Genomic DNA, 21063 nt, shown 5'->3' on the forward strand with positions numbered 1-21063 from the left:
ACCTTGCCCTAAAAGCATGGACTCTTATCTGATTTAGCAGCCACCTGTGCAGCACCTTGTTAAAGGCCTTCTGGAAATCCAAATAGATCATGTCCACTGGCTTTCCTTTGTCTAAATTACTGGATACCCTCTCAAACAATTCCATCAGATTAGCCGGTCAGGCTAACTAGCCTATAGTTTCCTGTCTTCTGTCTCCCTCCCTTCTTAAACAGGATTGTTACTTTAGCCATTTTCTAGTGCTGTGGGACCCTGCCTGCCTCCAGTGATTCCTGAAAGATCACCACCAATGCCTCCACAATCTCTCTCAGCTATCTCCTTCAGAACCATGGGGTGTAGTCCATCTGGTCCAGGCAGTTAATCTACCTTCAGAAATTTCAACTCTTTCAGCACATTCTCCTTAGAGATGGTCTCTACACTCACCTCTGCCCCTGAATCTCTTGAAGTTCTGGCACGTTACTGGTGTCTTCCACCAGGAAAACTGATGCAAAGTACCTATTCAGTTCCTCTGCCATTTCTTTGTTCCCCATTACTACTTCTCCAGCCTCATTTTCCAGCAGCCCAGTGTCCACCCTTGCCTCTCTCTTACCTGTTATATATCTAAATAAAAGTCTTGCAATGTTTTTCTATGTTGCTAACTCGTTTAGCCTCATGTTTCATCTTCAACTCCCTTTGCTATCCTCTCCTGGTTTTAAAGGCTTCCCAATCCTCTGGCTTCCCCCCACTAATCTTCACCACTTGAAGTTTAGCCAAGAACTAGGTAACTAGATGAAGGTGCATTTGAACAGAACAACGTAAATTATCAAGCTTTTAGAAAGAGATGTCAGGTAAGGCCATTGCCTGCTCTGGCAAAGTATTGGTTCAAATGATTTGCCTGAAAGGTGGCAGAGGACAAGAAATGGCTTTACAGTAAAATTTATGCTATCCAGCAATGCACCAACCAGAATTTACATTGTCTCCCACATACATCACTGTTGCTATGTAAACTACAGATGTTGTCACTCTGAAGTGATTGTAGAAGAACCAGCTAGACGATGAAGTGCTTTTTCCTTCAGCATTTACAGTGAAAAGAGTCAAAGGTGGAGGGACCACAAGAAAGCCTATAGTAATGACCTTTCATCTGCTTTGTGAAATCACAACTTAGAGAGATGCAAGACAGTTGACTCGGTTAATAGGTAAATGTGCAAATCACAGCTTGTAACAATGCTTCCTTGAAGACAAACCATGATCCATGGGCTTCTGGGATCACGCTGATTACAGACTTGTCCAAAATTCTGGAGAGAAGGTGAAAACATTCCAACAATGTTCGGAACTGACCTCAAAATCAATTGTCCACTTGCCTTATTATGTCATTTGCTGACACCCCCAACACAGTTGAAATCATGAAAGCAATTGGTCCCCTGCCTAGTGGCATTTCATAAGGGTTAGATGCAATCACTAATCAAATATACAAGTGAAGAGGCATAATTCTTACAGACAAATACACCAAATCTCTCAGATAATGTGGAAACAAGAAGCCATTTTTCAGGAATTCAACAATGCAATTATTCACTTATACATAAAGAAGGGAAATTGTTGAGCCAGTAATGAACATTTAGGAATCTCTCTGCCATGCGTTGATGGGTTTGCAGTAGACTTGAGACTGTTAGGTGCTGAATCTCAAACAGGACATCTTACCAGAAAGCCAAGGCAGCTTCAGGAATGGTCATGATGCAATTGACATCGTGTTTGCTGTTTGTCATCTCCAGGAGAAATACCAACAGCAGAGGTGTAATTTATATACAGTTTTTGTTGATTTGAGAAATGCGTGAGGGCTAATGGAAAATCTTTGGCAAAAGTTGTCTTTGCTGAAAAATGCATTGCTGTTGTAAAGTAATTCCATGAAAGATGTTTTCTCAAGTCCTGGACAGTGGAAATGCTTCTGACACCTTCTCAGCCACAAATAGGTTGAAGCAGGGCAGAGGAATGTTCAGCATGATGTTCTCAGCCGGATTTGCCAAAGCATTCTGTGTTAGTGGAAGTGTCACCCACATTAGATGGCCCACAAATGATTCAGTCTTCAACTTTGGAAGACTTCAAGCTAATAACAAAGTGTATGAAGCTGTGTTTGATGACTTTCTCTTTTTCTAGTGGCTCTGCCCTAGCTGCCTATTCGGAACAATGAATACAGCACAGCATAGACCACTCCTCACCTGATGTAATAACCCTGTCTTACAATTAGCACTAACAAGATTGAAGACATGTATCAACCTGCCCTACAAAGACATGCCATCTGTTGTAGTCAATGATCAAAAATTTGACACAGTCAATAAATACTTTGGCAGCTCACTCTCCACAGTAATTCACTTTGAAGTCAATGCCAGAAGAGTCAAGGCTGATGTTGCCTTTAGCAAGTTATGAGAAACTGCCTTGAAGTGAAGAGGAATTAGTTTCTCAAAAAGAGTGAAGCTGCACAGAGCAGTTGCCTTGCCCACACCCTGTAAGCTTGTGAGATGTGACAGTTTACCCTATGCATCCAAGCAAACCATTTCACATGATCTACTTGCAGAGGCTGCTCAAGATTATTTGACAAGACAAAGTTCCTGATACTGAAATTCTCACCCTAATAGTGATGTCTCACAAGTTACAAACTCCTGCAGAGAGCTCAGCTAAGTTGGGTAGGATACTACCAGAATGCCTGAATAATACTTGCCAAAAAAAATTCTTCAACATGAAGCTAATAGAATAGAAACACTCACAGGGAGGTTCAGAAAAGCACCTCATGAATATCCTGGAAGTATTGCTGAAGAGGTTCAAAATCCAGTGACATGAGAGAACCTTGTGGAGGTCTTTGCTACATGACAGTCTCACAAACACTTGATGGATGGAATATAATGTGAGGTTATGCATTTTGACAGGAATAATAGAAGAGCTGAAGAGCATTTAAAGGGGGAAAGATTTCAAAAAGCTATACCACAATTGGAATTAGAGTCATTGTGCTTGAATCAAATGGGAGCGTGTAGGCCCAGAAAACATAACCTCAGAGTAAGAGGTCACTCATGTAAGACCAAGGTGAAGAGAATTTTTTTTCTGAGGTTAGTCAGTCTTTGGAAGTCTTTACCACAGAGAGCAATTGAGGCTGGGGCATTAAACATGTTTAAGCCTAAAATAGAGAGATTTTGTAATTATTAAGGGAATCAAGGATCCTGGGGATAAGGCAGGAAAGTGGAGCTGAAGAATCATCTTATCGGCCATGATCTTATTGTATGGCAGAGCAGGCTTGATGGGCTGAATGGTCTATTTCTGATCCTTGTCTCATAGCCTTACCTCCTGTAAACAGAAGAGGTCACACTGGCCTACAGGAGATTTGAGCTTCACAACTTCAGACAGACAAGTATCTCATCAGCACTAGCAGTACCTATGTGTCCAATGCAGCACATCAATAATGCTCCAATTGGACTGACTAATCCCCTTCAAACACATCATGTGTGGAACTCAGCTCATTGAATTCTAATTAATGTCATATTCATTTTCACCTATGAAGAACAAGCATGTTAATGTCACTAGATTTGAAATCCAGAACCATAGTCCATCTGAGGAATTGGATTCAAATCCCATCAGGGCAGCTGGTGAAATTTTAATTCAATAATACAGACAGGAATGAAATATGAGGCTAATGGTAACTATGTAGCCACTGTTAATTGTTAGGAAAACCCATCTGGTTCAGTAATGTCCTTTAGAGAAGGAAATCTGTTGTCAGGCCGTACTAAATTGCCCATAGTGACCAGGGACATGTAGGCTAGGTGGATTAACCATGGCAAATGCAGGGTACTCTGGATAGGGTAGGGTGTGTGTGGGTGAGTGGGATACTCTTTGGAGGGTCGGTGTGGATTCGTGGGGCTCAGTTGCCTGCTTCCACATTGTGGGGATTCTATAACAAGGCACCATTCCTGGTCATTGTCTTCCTCTAACATTCTCTCTCACCAGTTTAATTAACCACTCATTATCAGAGACTAAAAATTATTAACAACAGTGTTACTTTTCACAGGTTTACTTGTTCAATTAAACATGCCTTCTCTGCCTTTTCACAGAACAAAAAATTACTATGAGGCAGAAGGATGTCATTCGGCCCATCATGTCTGTACTGGTTCTTTGAATGTTCATCTCGCATTATGTCATTCTCTTCCTATTTTCCTCTTCACCGTAAACATTGCTCTTTCTCAGAAAACAATTGAACTGTCTTTTGAATGCTTCAATTGGAACTGTTTCACCACACTTTCAACCACCTGCTGCATGAAAAATCTTTTGCTTGTACTACCTCTGCTTCTCTTGTCAATTTTCTTCATTTTCTGATGTTTACTCTGAACATTCTCTCTGCTTTTTTGCGAAGTACCTGAGGAACTCTTTACAACTTCCTTTAAGCAATATCCTTTGCTGAACATAAGTACATAAGAAATAGGAGCAGGCGTAGGCCATTCGGCCCATCGAGCCCACTCTGCCATTCAATAAGATCATGGCTGATCTTTTTGCGGATTCAGCTCCACTTACCTGCTCGTTTACTATAACACTTGATTCCTTTACCGTTCAAAAATCTTTGCCTTAAAAACACTCAACAAGGTAGCTTCAACTGTTTCACTGATTGTGGAATTCCACAGGTTCACAACCCATTGAGTGAAGAAATTCCTCCTCAATTCAGTCTTAAATCAGCTCCCCCTTATTTTGAGGCTATGCCCCCTAGTCCTAGTTTCTCCCGCCAGTGGAAACAACCTTCCTGCTTCTATCTTATCTATTCCCTTCATAACTTATCAACAATCTCTCAGGGCTGAATCTGACCAGAAATCAGCAAAGTGTCAGTTTGTCGAGTTTCACGGAGGGTTTCTCTCTAAGAGGCCTAGTGAGCTTCCTCTCTTGATCTTCTGAAATTTGCCTCATTAACTACCGAGCTTGTCCCTATGGTGTCCCTCTTGCCCAATGGTAGCCTCATCCTTTCATATGTCTAAGGCGGAGCAGTTCACCACTGCCAGGATATTCCAGAATCCCTGACGGCAGCACCTCATGTAAATGGCTGTTGTGCACCCAGTTAAGAGCTGGCAGTCTGATGCTGCCTGGCACTGATGGTAACACTAGCCCCGGACAATGGGAAATTGGTTCCTTGTGGCGATCCTAGTGGAGATGGTGGTGCAGAAGACAGATGTCTTCTTGCCTGAGGCCTGGCACAGGAGGCCAAGACACTAGACTCCGCCAGTATGGTCTGAAGTTGCCACTTGGGTCAGCGCGGTCTTCGCTGCCTGGAGAAATACCCAGCAGGGCTGGAGATGGTCAATTTTCTCCACTCCACGAGGATGAGCACCACCACCTTCTCTTGGCTATATCACCCTCATAGTATCACTGTGTCTTTGCCCACCTCCCACCAAAGCTCTACCACCCTCACTACTGATCTTCCTTCACTCCCTCTCTCTCTACCTCCATCGCACTACAGACCCTGCACACACTCAGCGCTGCCTGCTCCATCACTTGGGACGCCTCGCAACCTTCCCGTCAGCTATGGTGACATATACGCCTCTGTTGCTTGTACCTCGCCTACTTTCATCTCACCCAGTCACTCTACTTGTCTCATTCCAGGAGCTAACATCAAATGAGAGGGTTGAAACAGTCAGGCCGAGTAGTGGGGTACTTGACAATCAACTCCTTCCCTTCTATGAGAAGAGGGTCCTATCTTGACTGCCCCAAGAGGCTGACTGATCTTGCCCAAGCCCCTGGACTGGTATCAGAGGGTGCCTTTGATTTGCATGCTCCCTGCCTGAAAGGTATTGTCCTGGGCTTGACTGAGAACCACTCCTCCTTAGATTTGAGGTATGGCTGTTTGCTTGAAGTACATGCAGTGTGTTTAACACAAATGCAGCTAGCACACCATGCAGGAGTAATGCTGATGTAGCCAGATGTTGTACAGAAACACATCCGGCCCTTCGATTGATTCATGATAAGCTGCACTAAACAGCAAGACAAGACAGAAATATTGTGAGCTTAAAAGAAACGCGGATGCTGAAAATCAGAAAGCAAAGCAGAGATTGCTGGAAAAACTCAGCAGCATCTGTGGAGAGAAAATAAAGTTAACATTTCTGGCCCTGTGATGAAGAAAGCATTCGCTCTGCCTTCTCTCCCTGTCAGACCTGCTGAGTTTTTTGAGCAATTTCTGTTTTAATACTGTGAGCTTTTAAGGTCTGGTTAAATAAAATTAAAGGCAAGGAGACTGGGATGCTATGGAAAATGAGTGAGTGGTAAGAGAATAAGACTAAGGAGAAAGATTTAAAAAAAGATGAGGGATTTTTTTTTTTACACAGAGTGGTTCGTGCGTGTAATGAACTTCCAGAGGAAGTGGTGTATATAGGTACAGTTATAACATTTAAAAGACATTTAGATAAGTGCATGAATAAAAAAATGTTTGGAGGGATGTGGGCCAAATGCAGGCAAGTGGGACTAGTTTAGTTTGGGATTATGGTCGGTAGGGACTGGTTGGACCGAAAAGTCTGTTCCGTGTGACTCTATGACTATGACTCCTGAAATGCAACCAGGCCCAATCTGTGAGTCCCTATGTACAAAATATCATTGCAGCAGCTTTGCAATGAGACCTACCAACACACCTAACGTGCAGCATTGAATTGAAGAAGCACATCACAAGTGCATTGGAAATGTGACATGATGATTTGGGAATGGCTGGCACATGTTGGATGCCAATGTTGTGGATGGGGATGGGGTATATGAAGCTGGTGCCCAGGGGGTGTGCCCTGATATGTTGGTATCTGCTGTCCAAGATGGAGGCCCAGGGAAGCAGGCAGTGAGCTGGAGTTACAGGACAGACTTTCATGTCGGGAGTTCTCAGTGTCTTAATTTCTGTCTGGCACATGGGAGAATGGGAGACTGTGTATTAATGAGGTGAGATTAGCAAGAGGGCGATATTGAACAATCATTCACATTTATTGGCCTCTTGCCACTCACTAGCTTGATGTCTTGGTCTTGATATTCCAAGACTTCGCTGAAAAATGCGAATGCAACTCTTCAGTCTTGACAATGAGAAAGGCCTTGAAATAACTCCATGAAGGGCAATATCCCATCACCAAGTCACCCTTTATTTACACGTACAAAATACATGGCACTCATACAGCTCGCTTAGAGCAGGCTCTAGGATGAGCAGAATCCCTGACACTCCTGTTTATATCTGTCAGCCAGGGGCCCCTGAGGGGACCAGATTAACAGCACCAATCTATGAAGTCCAGCCAGCTAACCTTGTTGCTCAAACTACTTGTCATCTCACCTGATTTTCTTAAATTCTCTGCCACAGCCCATGTCATAGGGTCATACAGCACAGAAACAGACCCTTCAGTCCAACTTGTCCATGCTGATCAGGTTTCCCAAACTAAACTAGTCCCATTCGCTTGTGCTTGGCCCATATCCCTCTAAACCTTTTCTGTTCATGTACCTGTCCAAATGTCTTTTAAATGTTGTAACTAAATCTTGTTTACATAACAAGAACGGTGCCATTGTTGAAAACAGCAACATTGGACCTGCTATGTGGAACATAATATGGTTCATCTAGTTTATTCTCTACCATCTGGAGCTCTTATGATCAACAATAATGGAGATATTAAGTAATCATAGCAACAGCTTACATGAGGAGAGTAAAATACCAATGGTAAACAGTCTGGAAACTTCTTAAGCCGTTTAAGGACTAAATTTTTACAGGGCAGAGTAACAGCAGGTGAAGTTTAATCTGGAAAAGTCCAAAGTGTTTCACGTGGAAATGTCACATACACTCCACAAGTCATGTTTAAATGTCTAATGAAAAGAATGAATGAGATAGGATTTCCCGTACATATTTTGTATAGAATCTACAATCAAACAATTTCAAGCCACATACCATCTTGACTTGGGTATACATCGCTACTCCTTCACTGCTTCTGGGTCAAAAGTCCTGGAACCCAACCTCCCCACCCCCCCAACAGCATGTTCCTACACCCCAGGCACTGCAGCGATTCAGAGAGTCTGGTTATTACTGATTACCATCTTTTCTGGGGCAATTAGGAATGGACAAATCAATGCTGGTCCTGCAAATGACACTCACATGAGAAGGTGGTGAGCTGTTTTCTTGAATTCTGCTGTCCATTTGGTGTGGGTGCACTCATAACACTATCAAGGAGAGAGCTCCTGAATTTTGACCCAGCAACAGTGAGGGAATTTCCAAGTCAGGAGGCTACATAGCCTAGTGAGTGGCAAAGGGAACTTGCTGGTGCCGTTGCTCCCATGTATCTTGATGGGATCTCAGATTTGGAAGGTGAAAATATCGGGAGAACTGCAGAGAGTAGCACCTAGGCCCATGACCTGACATTAAGCGCTGGAGTTTGGACTAACATTTGGAGAAATTTGTATTTGTGGGAAGGTCATCTTTTGAAAAATGGTCTTAAATGTAAGGTTTTTTGGAGAATAAAAAAAATTTCCCTTAAATAATACAGGAAATTGAACTGTGAATAAGGACCCTGAAGGTTACATGTTTAAACTGGAAAAAGGTAAGTTTGATAGGTGGAAATTCACAAAAACAGTGACCAATATGTTGAATGAACAATTCCAAATTCCTGGAATAATTTAAGGAATAGTTTAGAATCCAAATGGAGCAAAGAGCCTTCCTCATTCATAATTACATTGAGACCTTCTAATGTTAATATTTTGGGTGTATCGGATGTACTGGAAACATTAACTTGCCATTTGACTCCACACTGTGACCCGCTAGCTGCAACATTTTGGTGCTTGGGCCATTTACAAGTGTTTACCTGAAAGCTACTGTTTGATTAATAAGGTGGCAATCAAATTTGATTCGTGCTTCTAATTATGGACTAGTAGTCCAATTGCACCTCACTTTTCATTTAAGGCTTGTTACAATGTCACATTAACTCTAAACCTAACCCTAACCCCAACCCTCACACAATGTCACTCAATCCTCGCAAAAAATTCAACTGGTTAAAAATAAACTTTTATTCCTCTCATGTCCTGACTAACGGGGAAACAGTTCTAATGCCTTTGGTTTGTTTGGATAGAGTCAAACTCCAATGTTTGTTTCATTGATATGCTACTGTACAGAGCCCAAACTGCGTTTGTGACTATGCATGTACATAAAGAAATTTCTCTAAATAAAGTATATTCTTGAAAAAAGTCCCTCCTGATGCTCAAATGCATGTAAATATAGTCTGGGTCAAGTAAGAGATGCCTTTGGTTTGTTTGTTGAGTAGAGTGAAACTCCAATTTTTGCTTGTTTTCTTCATATGCTACTGTACAGAACTGAACTACTTCAGTGACTATGGATATCCTATCCATAGAATCCCTATAGTGTGGAAGCAGGCCATTCAGCCCATCGAGTCCTCAACAACTCTCCAAACAGCATCCCACCCAGACCTAACCCTCTACCCAATCCCTGCATTTCTCATGATTAACCTACCCAACCTGCATATCCCTGGGCACTATGGGAAATTTAGCATAGCCAATCCACCTAAGCTGCACATTTTTGGACTGTGGGAGGAAACCGGCGCACCGGGAGGAAACCCACGCAGACATGGTGAGACCATGCAAATCCCACATAGACAGTAGAATTGAATCTTATATGTAAAGACTTTTTTTATGAATAAAGTATATGTTTGAAATTTTTAAAAAAAGGCAGTTCTAAGATTTCATCTGTTTGGCAACCAGTTACCAAAAGGACAATTACAGTCATAGGGATGTACAGCACGGAAGCAGACCCTTCGGTCCAATTTGTCCATGCCCACCAGATATTCTACATTAATTTGGTCCCACTTGCCAGTGTTTGGACTATTTCCTCTAAACCCTTCCTATTCATATACCCATCCAGATGCCTTTTAATTGTTGTAATCGTACCAGCTGATAAAGCCAGTGTTAAAAGTTTAAAGTGAAAAATCTAATGTCGATAGTTAGCATTCTTCTCAATGAGCCAATCTGACTTTACAGCAGGAGGTCAAATGAGATACAGATATGAGTTTTCCCCTTCGCCCTCTCTGTTCTTATGGTAAATGATTCAGTTATGTTATCAGAAAACTAACATGCACAATTTGCATTGTTATATTCTCCCGCAGCCACAGATACAGCAAAAGATTTTTCAGATTGATATCAAAGAGAAACACTAAGAATTACACGTCTTAAAAGCACCAGCTGACAGGAAATGGCACTCTAGTTTTGAATTGTTGCACTAGTTCCGTCAAAAAGCGGAATTTGTGATAAAGATGAACGCAGACCAAGAAAAGACTGGCTTCGACATACAACACAGATGTTTGATCTACTCAGCCTGTGTCTTCACCTCAGCAGCCCTGATGTCGGCTTATGTAGCAGCAGTTGCTTTGCACCACGTCCTCGCATTGAGGGCAGAAATCTCATCGATGAGGGAGGAGCTGGAGACCTACAAATTCCAACTAGACCATTTAGCTAAAGGGACCAAGGGGCAAGCAGCGAACGGGAGCAGCTCAGTCAATCAGGTCAGTGAATTTCTCACGACAAAGCTGCACAGTGTGGAGAAATTAAGTGATGGAGAAGTGAAATTTCGAAGCAGAAGGTCACTTCCTGAACAAATCCAGCAGTCGTTTGTGCAACTGATTGCAACAAATGACCAAAGGCCAGTCGTAAGAGCCAGCAATTGTCAAAAATGCATCCCAGGAAGGCATCAACAAACCTGTCGAGTTGAACGAAGATCTGTTTTGAATCAGAATCACGCGGAGGAGACAATTGTCCCATGGATTCTTAGCTTGAGAAAAGGAACTGCTCTCGACAAAAAAGAGAACAAGATCTCCGTGAAAGAAGCTGGTTTCTTTCTGATTTACAGTCAAGTGTGGTATAAGGACAATATTTTTACAATGGGACATTTCGTTAAAAGAATCAAGGCCAACATTGTTGGCAATGAGCCACAGACCTCAATCCTATTTCGATGCATCCAAAACATGCCTGCCTGTTGTCCAAATAATTCTTGCTTCACTGCTGGTGTTGCAAAGCTTGAAGCAGGGGATGAGCTTGAACTTGTAATACCACGACTGCAAGCCCATGTTGCATTAAATGGAGATGGGACATTCTTTGGAGCGATACAACTGATATAAATGTAGCCCAAAGCATTCAAGGCAAAGTAGCTCAGAATGTAAGGAGAAAGCTCTGCCAATAGGGATTCCTTCTTAGCTTTGGTAGACAAACGGCCCTAAGGTTTTCTTTGCTTTGGAAAAATCAAACAAATTTCGCCTTTGACTGCACAAACAGGAGAACAAAAGAAACGGTTGAAAATAGAACGGCAGTTAGTATCTTCAGAATGTTTCAGCTGTTTTCTGCAAAGGACAGCTAAAGGAAATTGTCAGTGGATTTGAATAGAGTCATCTCACCCAGTGTGCCATCCTGTTTTGCATTTGGAGGAAATTGAGGATACACGATTCAGAGAAGGCAGCCCAGAATTTGTCAAACCACAAGAAGCTAAGATGCAAGGCAACATCCTGTATCTCTATGGTTTGCAGTAGCTGCAATACGGACATCTCACCAAAGGAAGCTCTGTCCACATCCTGCAAGAAACAAAGCCTGTCTGAGCAACAGGATGAGCCAAGTAGATGCTGGAGGAAGACACCCATGAAGATTCAACATAGCCAAAGAGCTGCCAGTGAAGAACAGTGATATACATCCAGTGAGGGAAATACGTCTGATGACAAAGCCAGAGTGAGAATATAATGAAAATGCCAGAGTCAATGCCCCCTCACACAGATGGAATTACAGGACACGGGACCACTAGAAGCTAGTCCCGGAGAATGGAGAGTGATCGACAGTAAGGGGCAGAGAGTGTCGACAGAATCCAGGCTGAATATGTACACAACCTCAACTCTCGGGCATTGACTATGGTCCGCAGAGAGGAACTGGTGATATACACATTCCAACAAGATAATTTAGAAGCCAGTCAAGTATGACATAAGCATAGTTTAAAGAAAGAGGTCAGTATTTTCTTAATGTCAATGCACCACAACCCTAATATAGCGTGGCAGTATCGCACCTGAAGGTTTAAATCTTAACTTGTGTGCATCAAAATTCTTCCTTCAAACTGCAGGGAGAGACAATAGTGACTGGGACTACTGACTGTATTTGATGGATATTAAAACAGGCTTAATTAATAATGTCTGTAGTATTTCACTGTGTAATATACTAGAGTATCCCTTTCTATGTCTGAAAATTGCTGACTTCCCACAGCAAGATCCTTTTGAGACTTGAGTGTTTCAGAGATGCACCTTCCATCGTACAGGACAACATGTTAAAGGATGGAAAGAAGCTTGATGTAGCTATCACAAGGGTAATATGGTGAACAGTCATAAACTGATGTCCTTCTTTCTTGGCAATAAGTGTAATTGAGTATTTTGAAGCCTACATGTAAATACAGCATATTTTCTATTCGAATGTTTACGTAGAAGCCAGATGTCTGAATGAATGGGCAGAAGTTTAGAGTGAACACTACAATATACTGTCCTGTCATCAAAACTTACTTGTGAAGTATGACATGACTTTAATACTGCACAGAATGTTTTATGCCTTGTGTATATATTTGTTTGATCAGATGAATAAAGTTTATTTTGAAAAACTCTTATTATTGGCCTAATATCTAATAACTGGGAATCAAATATTATATTGATTTTTGGATCAGATTATCCACTGACAACACTATTGGGCATTCTCAAGAATCTCTGGCTCTTTAGGGTTCTGTATTAGACTTCTGTGTCTGAGGAAGACTGGATCAGAGGTTGGAGTGGGGAGTAGGCATGGTACCGTCCTCAGATAGGATAGCATCAACATTGGAAGGTAGAACTTAGGAACAGGAGGAAGCTCTTTGAGCCTTCTCTGCCATTCAGTAAGTTTGTGGCTAATCTCATTGTGGTTTCAACCTTACTTTTCTGCCTGGCCCCATACCCTTTGAATCCCTTGCCTACCACAAATCTGTCGAACTCAGCCTTGAATAAATTCAACGAACCAGCATCCGTCGTTTTCTGGGCAAGAAAAGCCCACAGACTAATGACCATTTTAGAAAGAAAAATTCTCCACCTTTCCATTTTGATAATGAGACCATTTATTTTTAAAACATGTCCTTTAATTTTGGTCTTTCCCACATTGATGAACAGCCTCCCAGAATTCATCCTGATTGATCCCCTCAGAATCTTATAATTTTCACGAAGATCGCCCCTCATTCTACCAAACTCTGACGTGTAATTTGTTCAATTTTTCTTCATATGACAAACCTTTTATCCCAGAGAATAACTTAGCTGTGGCATGATGGCCAGCACTGTTGCTGCACAGCACCAGGGACGTGGGTTCAGTTCCAGCCTCTGTCTGTGTGGAGTTTGCATGTTCTCCCCGTATCTGTGCAGGTTTCCTCCAGGTGATCTGGTTTTCTCCCACAGTCCAAAGATGTGCAGGTTAGGTGGATTGGCCATGCTAAAAATTGCCCTGCAATGTGCAGGTTAGGTGGGTGTGTGGGTTGAGTCTGGGTGGCATGGTCTTCAGAGGGTTGGTATGTGCTGAATTGCATCTTTCTACACTGTAACAATGTTATGATTCTAGCCAAATGAACCTTTTCAGCTGCTTCTAATGCAATTATAAGCTGAAATTATATCTAAAATTGTACATGATACTCCAGATGTGGTCTCACTAAGATTCTGCAGTAAATATTCCATTTGCCTTGCAATAAACACCATTTTGTTTTCCTATTTACTTGCTGTGCTTGCAAACAATCTTTTTGTGACTCAACATTTCTCAAAACAGGGTTTGTCCCTTTGTGTAACTTCACTTTTTAAAAAATGTGTGAATAGAAACCAGGAAGTTATTGACCTGTCAGTTTAACAGCTGTCATGGGGAAGTCATTAGAATCTATAAATAAGGACTGTCTGACACAGAATGGAGAGAAATTTGAGATGATTTGAGAGAGCCAACAAGGTTTTGTATGGGGGTACCAAAGAACTTTTTTTTGGACTCGAACTCTATAACTCTGGTTCTCTCTCCACAAATGCTGTCAGGCCATTTGGTTTTTCCAATACTTTCTGTTTTTATTTCAGCCCTTTGTTTGTTTCCTCGAGTAGCATGGTGACTCATTGGAGGATGGGATGGTGTCTCAGTGGTTATCAATGCTGCCTCATGGCACCAGGGACCTGGGTTTGATTCTAACCTCGGGCAACTGTCTTTGTGGAGTTTGCACATTCTCCCCATGTCTGCCTGGGTTCCCTCCCACAGTCCAAAGATATGCAGGGTAGGTCGATTGGTCACGCTAAATCGCCCATAGTAAACAGGGATGCGCAGGCTAGGGGATTAGCCATGGGAAATGCAGGATTGCAGGGATAGGGTAGGGGGTTGGTTCTGGGAGGGATGCTCTTCGGAGGGTTGATGTGGTCTCAATGGGCCAAATGGCCTGATTCCACACTGCAAGAGACAATCATCAATCTTAGATGTAATACGCAATAAACATTGACTGTTTAATCAACACTGAACTAATCCTTCGTGGAATACATGATGTGGGTATCCTGCCAGAAATTTTCCAAGCAACCTGTTCAGATATGTTGTGACACATCTCTGAAGCAGGTGGGACTTGAACCAAGGTGTCATGGACAAGAGGTAGGGACAGTACCACTGCATTATGGACATCCTTCTACATTTGGTGTCAGTAGCTCCACTAATATCAAGTGAATCTACACAAATAATATGTTGCCAATAGAAGACTCACCAATGGAAAACATTTCTCTCTACTGTGCCAATTCCTTCCAGAATCCTAAAAATCCACAGTCAAATCACCCCTTATGTTCCATGGAATATAAGTCTATTTTATATCGAAACAATCTCATCTCTCTATCCAAGCTCCCTTGTTAAAAGCCTAGCTTTCCATTAGCCTTTCTGATTTGCCATGTGTTAACTACTACATTCTAGTTATTTGTGCACATGGACATTTACATTTTATCAGACCTCCATTATGAGGCACTACATAAATAATCCTCAGACATCTCCTATATTGATCCAAAATGGATTACCTCACACTTACTGGCATCAAAATCAATTGAACAGAATTTTATCCACTTGCTTAATCTATCAATGTTCCTTTGTAATTTTATCTTCCTGCATATACTAGATTATGTATACTTGTGTCATTGTAACTAGGCAAACCTAGTTACATGGCTCCCAATGTTGTGTCATCTAAATGATTAAAAGGTTAGATGAGGCACCAGCACAGATCCTTATGGAATTGTCCACCTTTCCATTTCCATTATGGAATGTCAGCAGTCATGTTCTTCCAATTTGAGCATCTATCCATTGTCTAACACTCTGTCTTCAACTAACTAGCCAATCTGCCATTGAAGGCAATAATTTGCCTTTGATTCTATCGGCTTCAATTTTTATTTAATAAAAGTTTCTCATGTGGAACATCATTAAATCCTTTGTGGAGATCCATTTAAACTGAATCGATAGACATTCCACCATCTACTACTTAGCCACATCTTCAAAAAAACATCCAACTGCGTTTTGCAGATGCAACCTACACTATACAATAAGCAAAGTGCTGTGGATGCCAAAGATAATAGGATCCCTACAGTGTGGAAGCAGGCCATTTGGCCCATCAAGTACACATCATCTCTACTTAAACTTTCATCTCTACTTGTCTAGATGTGAGTTTGAGGTAATCACCAATTATAAACCTCTCACAAGCTCATCAATGACCTGCATCATAAGATATGTACTTGAATAGAGCATTGCACACTCTGGACAGAAGATCTGGACCACGATTGAGTAAATGTCTACAAGTGAAACTGTTCACGCACTTACAAGGTCTTCACAATGTTTGAAGTGAGCTCACTGCTGCAACCACATCTTATTGCATGCTGCTGTCTTGTCATTTCCACGCTCAATGAGGGGGAATGTGCTATCTGCTTAGTATGTGAAGGGCACCAGGGAACCTCCAAAACCAAACAGTTCCTTAGGTAAATGGATGGAATTCAACGTATGGTAGAAGATAAAGTTAATTAGTGTTTACCACATCAGGTAACCACAGTACCAAATCTCTGATAGGAAAGATATTATTAAACTGGAGAGTGTTCAGAAAAGATTTACCAGGATGTTACCGGGAATGGAGGGTTTAAGATATACAAACAGACTGGAAAGGCTGGGACATTTTTACTGGAGTGTAGGAGGTTGAGGGGTGACTTTATTGAGGTTTATAAAATCATGAGGGGCACAGATAAGGTGAAGGACAAGGGTCTTTTCCTTAGGGTGCAGAAGTTCAAAACTAGTGAGCATATTTTTAAGGTGAGAGGAGAAAGATTTAAACAGGATATGAGGGGTAACTTTTTTACACAGAAGGTGGTTCATGTGTGGAATGAACTGCCAGAGGGAGCAGTGGATGCAGGTACAGTTACAACATTTAAAAGACATTTAGATAAGTTCATGAATAGGGAAGATTTGATTGATTGATTGATTGTCATGCGTACCGAAGTACCTTGAAAAGCTTTGTTTAAGAGCGGTACAGGCAGATCACAGCAAGCAAAGGATGTACAGGTCAAAAAGACTTAGAGGCATACAGGTTACATTGCAGGTTACATTATTTGAGGCTGGAGTTCATTCAACAGTCTGAGATTGGAGGGATATGGGCCAAGCGCAGGCAGGTGGGACTAGTTTAGTTTGGGAACATGGTTGGTGTGGACTGGTGGACTGAAAGGTCTGTTTCTGTGCTGCATGATTCCATGACTGTATGTCTGAACCACGTCTAGGACCATGGTTTAAAATTAGCATCAATTTTGCTGACTGCCCCCAAGTTAACACTTAATCAATCTCGCTTATAACCATAGCAGAGTCCCAGAGATGGGCCTAAGCAAAAGCCAAAGTCATCCCAGAGCTTTACCAGATTTTCTCTTACACAAAAAAATAGAAATTGCTGGAGAAACTCAGCAGGTCTGGCAGCATCTGCGTTGAGAAAGCAGAGTTAATGTTTCGAGTCCAGTGACCCTTCTTCAGAACACAGACTTTTCTCTTTTTTGGACTCCCCTGAATATTGAGAAATGCCCACGAGATACCCAGTTAGCAAGGATGAGTTCAGTAAATTTGGGAACAATCTAGGTTTTACTCATTGAAATAATCACACTTCATGGGCAAAGAGTTAATGAGAGAAATCAAGAACTTTATTGGGTATCTTGAAAGAAGTGACATATATGGATAGATTTGGGAACAACTTGTGGAAGTAATTGTGTCAATTTCTTTGCAATTACAGAACAACTCCTCCCTTGACTACCTGAAAGCCACCAGCTACATTAACTTTTGCAAATTCTGTGTGAACACATCTTCCGGAACTACCCCATGGAGCTAATGATCAACTTACTTCCAAATTTGATCAATAATAGAAAATAATCAAATGTAAATTGTATTAGTGTACTGCTGACGCCAGTATACAGAGTGGTTGAGAAACATAATGGTCTTATCAGTCAGTAAACAACTCCCTTATGACATTTCAATCATTTACTGTGACAGACACAAGAAGGATCAATAGGCACTGCAAAGTGTAGGTCATAGGCCATCACAGGAGACTGACCATTCTTAAAACATCATTCATAACCATTTAATTTGATTCCAGCTTCGGTATTTCAGAGGAAGAGGGTCAGTTAAATGAGACTACACCTGATGTGAGACTCATGAGTGTGTTTTGAAGTGTAGTATTTTCTGTTGTTGAGCGAACTTTTCGTCTCATTGCTTGCTGAGTGCATTGTTAAGTGGACACAAACGTTAGAATATAGAACAGTGTTACTGGTGAAGCTGAATGTTCAAATTATCCTTATGTTATTGTTTCTACTTGTGTAAACAAACCTTTGAGATATGCTATAACTTTTATTTACTAAAAAGGCTACAACGTATTGAAAATTGCACTGTACATTTTGTCCACACACATGCAGAATGAGTCTAGAGTGAAACAAAAAGATCCATATTTCCCCAGCAGTCTACATAAAGCTGAACATTCAATCCATTATTGAGGATTTGGCCTGAATGGCATGCTGGACAACCCCAAAAGAAACTAGAGCTGAATTCCTCCAACTGAAAACAAAAAATGATAGAAATCACAGTGGGTCATGCAGCATCCATAGAGAGAGAAAATAGCTAGCATTTTGAGTCTAGGTGACTCTTTATCAGAGCTGATGTAAAGTGTGGAGTAGGCAGCATTTATGCTATAGTCAGGATGGGGGAGGGGAGTGCGGAAAAAGGGTGCTGACAGTGCAAATTAAGTGATCAGAATGTGAGAATGGCAGAGCAATGGTGTGTCTAACTGCCAGACTGGAAAGAACAGACAGTCCCACTGGGTTGGGTGGAGGAGAGGGAGGACAGGTGACAAAGAGTGAAACAAGCAAAAACTAAAAGAAAGGGAAGAAATGGGAATGTGTCCACAATTTGAAGATGTTGAACTCAATATTCAGTCCAGAAGGTTGTCTGAAGGTGAGATGTTGCTCCTCCAATTTGAGCTGTGATTCACTGGAACACTGCAGCATGCTGAGGACAGACACGTGGGCATGTGAGCAGGACGCTGTGTTAAAATGACCAGTTCTGGGGAGGTCGGGGTCATGCTTGCCCACAGACTGAAGGTGTTCCCCAAAGCGGTCACCCAGTAAAAACCACCTCATGTCTGCTCTGGTGAAGAGTCATCTAGACTTGCTCTCTCTCTCTCTCCATGGATGCTGCCTGACCCGCTGTGATTTCTAGCATCTTTTGTTTTCGGTACAGACTCTAATATCCGCACTAATTTGCTCCTGTATTCCTCTGATGTAGGCTGCCCCATGCACTCATTTGTCCAGATGAATTGTGGTCTAACTTTGCATACAATCTCTGCTCTCAGGATTTCCATTTTCTAACAGAGCCAAGGTGTCAACAACTGAAGTAATTCTTGATCAATTTAGAATAAGATATGCAATGTCATCAATGTCATCTTTTGTCAACTCCTCATACTTGGGGGACTCTGTATTTTGTCGACTTGATATGCTGCCAACCAGGTCAGATGTTTTAATCTTGGTTTGAGGAATGAAACGTTTGCATTTTGTTGGAGTCCCTTTCCATTTGGTAACCAGGTCACCTGGCCTGTTGCTAGGCAGTGCTGGTAAGGATCACGTTCCCCTCTTCATACTCCATTTTACCTTCAAATACAAGAGACAGTTTAAAACATCATAATTGTGAAAAAAAACCCCACACCTGTAACACCATTTAAGATGAAGTGGACACTGAACTGAACAGCTGAATTAAAACAAAGCTTGAGGCTCTGGTCAATTGAGTTATTTCATAACTACACAATTGCAACATTAGTGCAACATTCTTAGATTTCAGGTCAGTCTGATGAACCCACTCAGATATTTCAGCATTGCAAAGGCAGAATCATAAAAGGCTTGTCAGTACATAAAATTTCATGTTTTTCTGAGAACTTTCATCAGTTGATAACAAATGCAAGGAAAACAATTTCAAACAGGAAGCTATCTGGAGGCTACAACATCCTTTTTTATTTGAAGATTGACTGATGTGAAGAGATATTGAACAACAGGGAAGCTGTGTTTAAAATTTTCACGTGGTAGAATAGCAATGAGTGAAATTATTGATCAGATATCTAAGTGGAGGAATTTGACTGACCTTCACAAAAAAAAATTGTCAAACAAGAAAACTAAAATGATTGACAAGGGATGATGCTCCTTAAAAGGAATTTCCCAACTACAACAGTGACTACATTTCAGAAGTACTCAATTTATTTTAAAGTACCTCAGAAAGTCCTGAGTTTGTGAATGACACAAAATAAAACAGAATCATAGTCACAGAGTTGTATAGCACGGAAACAGACCCTTCAGAACAACTCGTCCGCGCTGACCAATTATCCTAAATTAATCTAGTCCCATTGCCAGCATTTGGCCCATATCCCTCTAAACCCTTCCTATTCATTTCCTATTCATGTACTCATCCAGATGCCTTTTAAATGTTGTAATGGTACCAGCTCCACCGCCTCTTCTGACAGCTCATTCCATACACAAACCACACTTCGAATGAAAAGATTGCCCCTTAAGTCCCTTTAAATCTTTCCCCTCTCATCTTAAACCTATGCCCTCTAGTTTTGGACTCCTCTACCCAGAGGAAAAGATCTTGGCTATTCACCCTATCCATGACCTTCATGATTTTATAAACTTCTATGAAGTCACCCCTCAAACTCCAATGCTCCAGGGAAGATAGCCCCAGCCTATTCAGCTTCTCCCTATAGCTCAAACCCTTAAACCCTGGCAACATCCTTGTAAATCTTTTCTGAACCCTTTCAAGTTTCACAACATCTTTCCTGTAGCAGGGAGACCAGAACTGAATGCAGTATTCCAAAAATGACCTAACCAATATCCTGTACAGCCGCAACATGACCTCCCAACTCCTATACTCAATGCTCTGGCCAGTAAAGGCAAGTGTACCAAATGACTCCTTCACTATCCTGTTTACCTGTGGCTCCACTTTCAAGGAACGATGAACCTGCACTCCATGTCTCTTTATTCAGCAACGATCTCCAGGTCCTTACCAATAAGTGTATAAGTCCTGCCCTGATGTGTTTTTCCAAAATACAGCACCTCACAATTATTTAAATAAAACTCCATCTCCCACTCCTTGGCCCACCAACCCATTTGATCAATGTCCTGTTGTACTCTGAGGTAACCTTTGCTGTCCATTACACCTCTAATTTTTGTGTCATCTGCAAATTTAATAACCATGCCTCCTTTGTTCAGATCCAAATCTTTTATATAAATGACAAAAAGCAGTGGACCCAGCACCGATCCTTGCGGCACACCGCTGGTCACAAGCCTTCAGTCCGAAAAGCAACCCTCCACCCCACCCTCTGTCTCCTACCTTTGAGCCAGTTCTGTATCCAAACGGCTAGTTCTCCCTGTATTGCATGTGATCTAACCTTGCTAACCAGTCTACTGTGAGGAAACTTGTCAAATGTCTTACTGAAGTCCACATAGATCACGTCCACTATTCTGCCTTCATCAATCCTCTTTGTTA

General features: G+C 41.6%; 2 protein-coding genes across 4 annotated transcripts in view; one reads left to right on the forward strand and one right to left on the reverse strand.

Moving 5' to 3' along the window:
* LOC109928633 (tumor necrosis factor ligand superfamily member 13B-like) overlaps nucleotides 1-12563 on the forward strand; it is a 45109-nt gene extending 32546 nt beyond the window's left edge. Inside the window, exon 2 of the mRNA XM_020528564.2 lies at nucleotides 10110-12563. Within this exon, the coding sequence (XP_020384153.1) occupies nucleotides 10257-11117 (861 nt within the window). The 5' untranslated portion in view covers nucleotides 10110-10256 and the 3' untranslated portion in view covers nucleotides 11118-12563. The remainder of the gene's footprint in view (nucleotides 1-10109) is intronic.
* The window catches only part of LOC109928638, a 77876-nt gene that overhangs the window by 27469 nt on the left and 29344 nt on the right, over nucleotides 1-21063 (reverse strand). Inside the window, exon 1 of one of the 3 annotated variants that reach the window (XR_007265709.1) lies at nucleotides 10331-10528. The exons of the other annotated variants lie outside the window; for them this stretch is intronic. The gene's annotated coding sequence lies outside the window, so the exon portion shown is untranslated. Of the gene's footprint in view, nucleotides 1-10330; nucleotides 10529-21063 lie in introns of those variants that run through there. 3 annotated transcript variants of the gene reach the window in all.

The sequence above is a fragment of the Rhincodon typus genome, chromosome 37 (assembly GCF_021869965.1).
Source record: "Rhincodon typus isolate 14 chromosome 37, sRhiTyp1.1, whole genome shotgun sequence".
NCBI lineage: Eukaryota > Metazoa > Chordata > Chondrichthyes > Orectolobiformes > Rhincodontidae > Rhincodon > Rhincodon typus.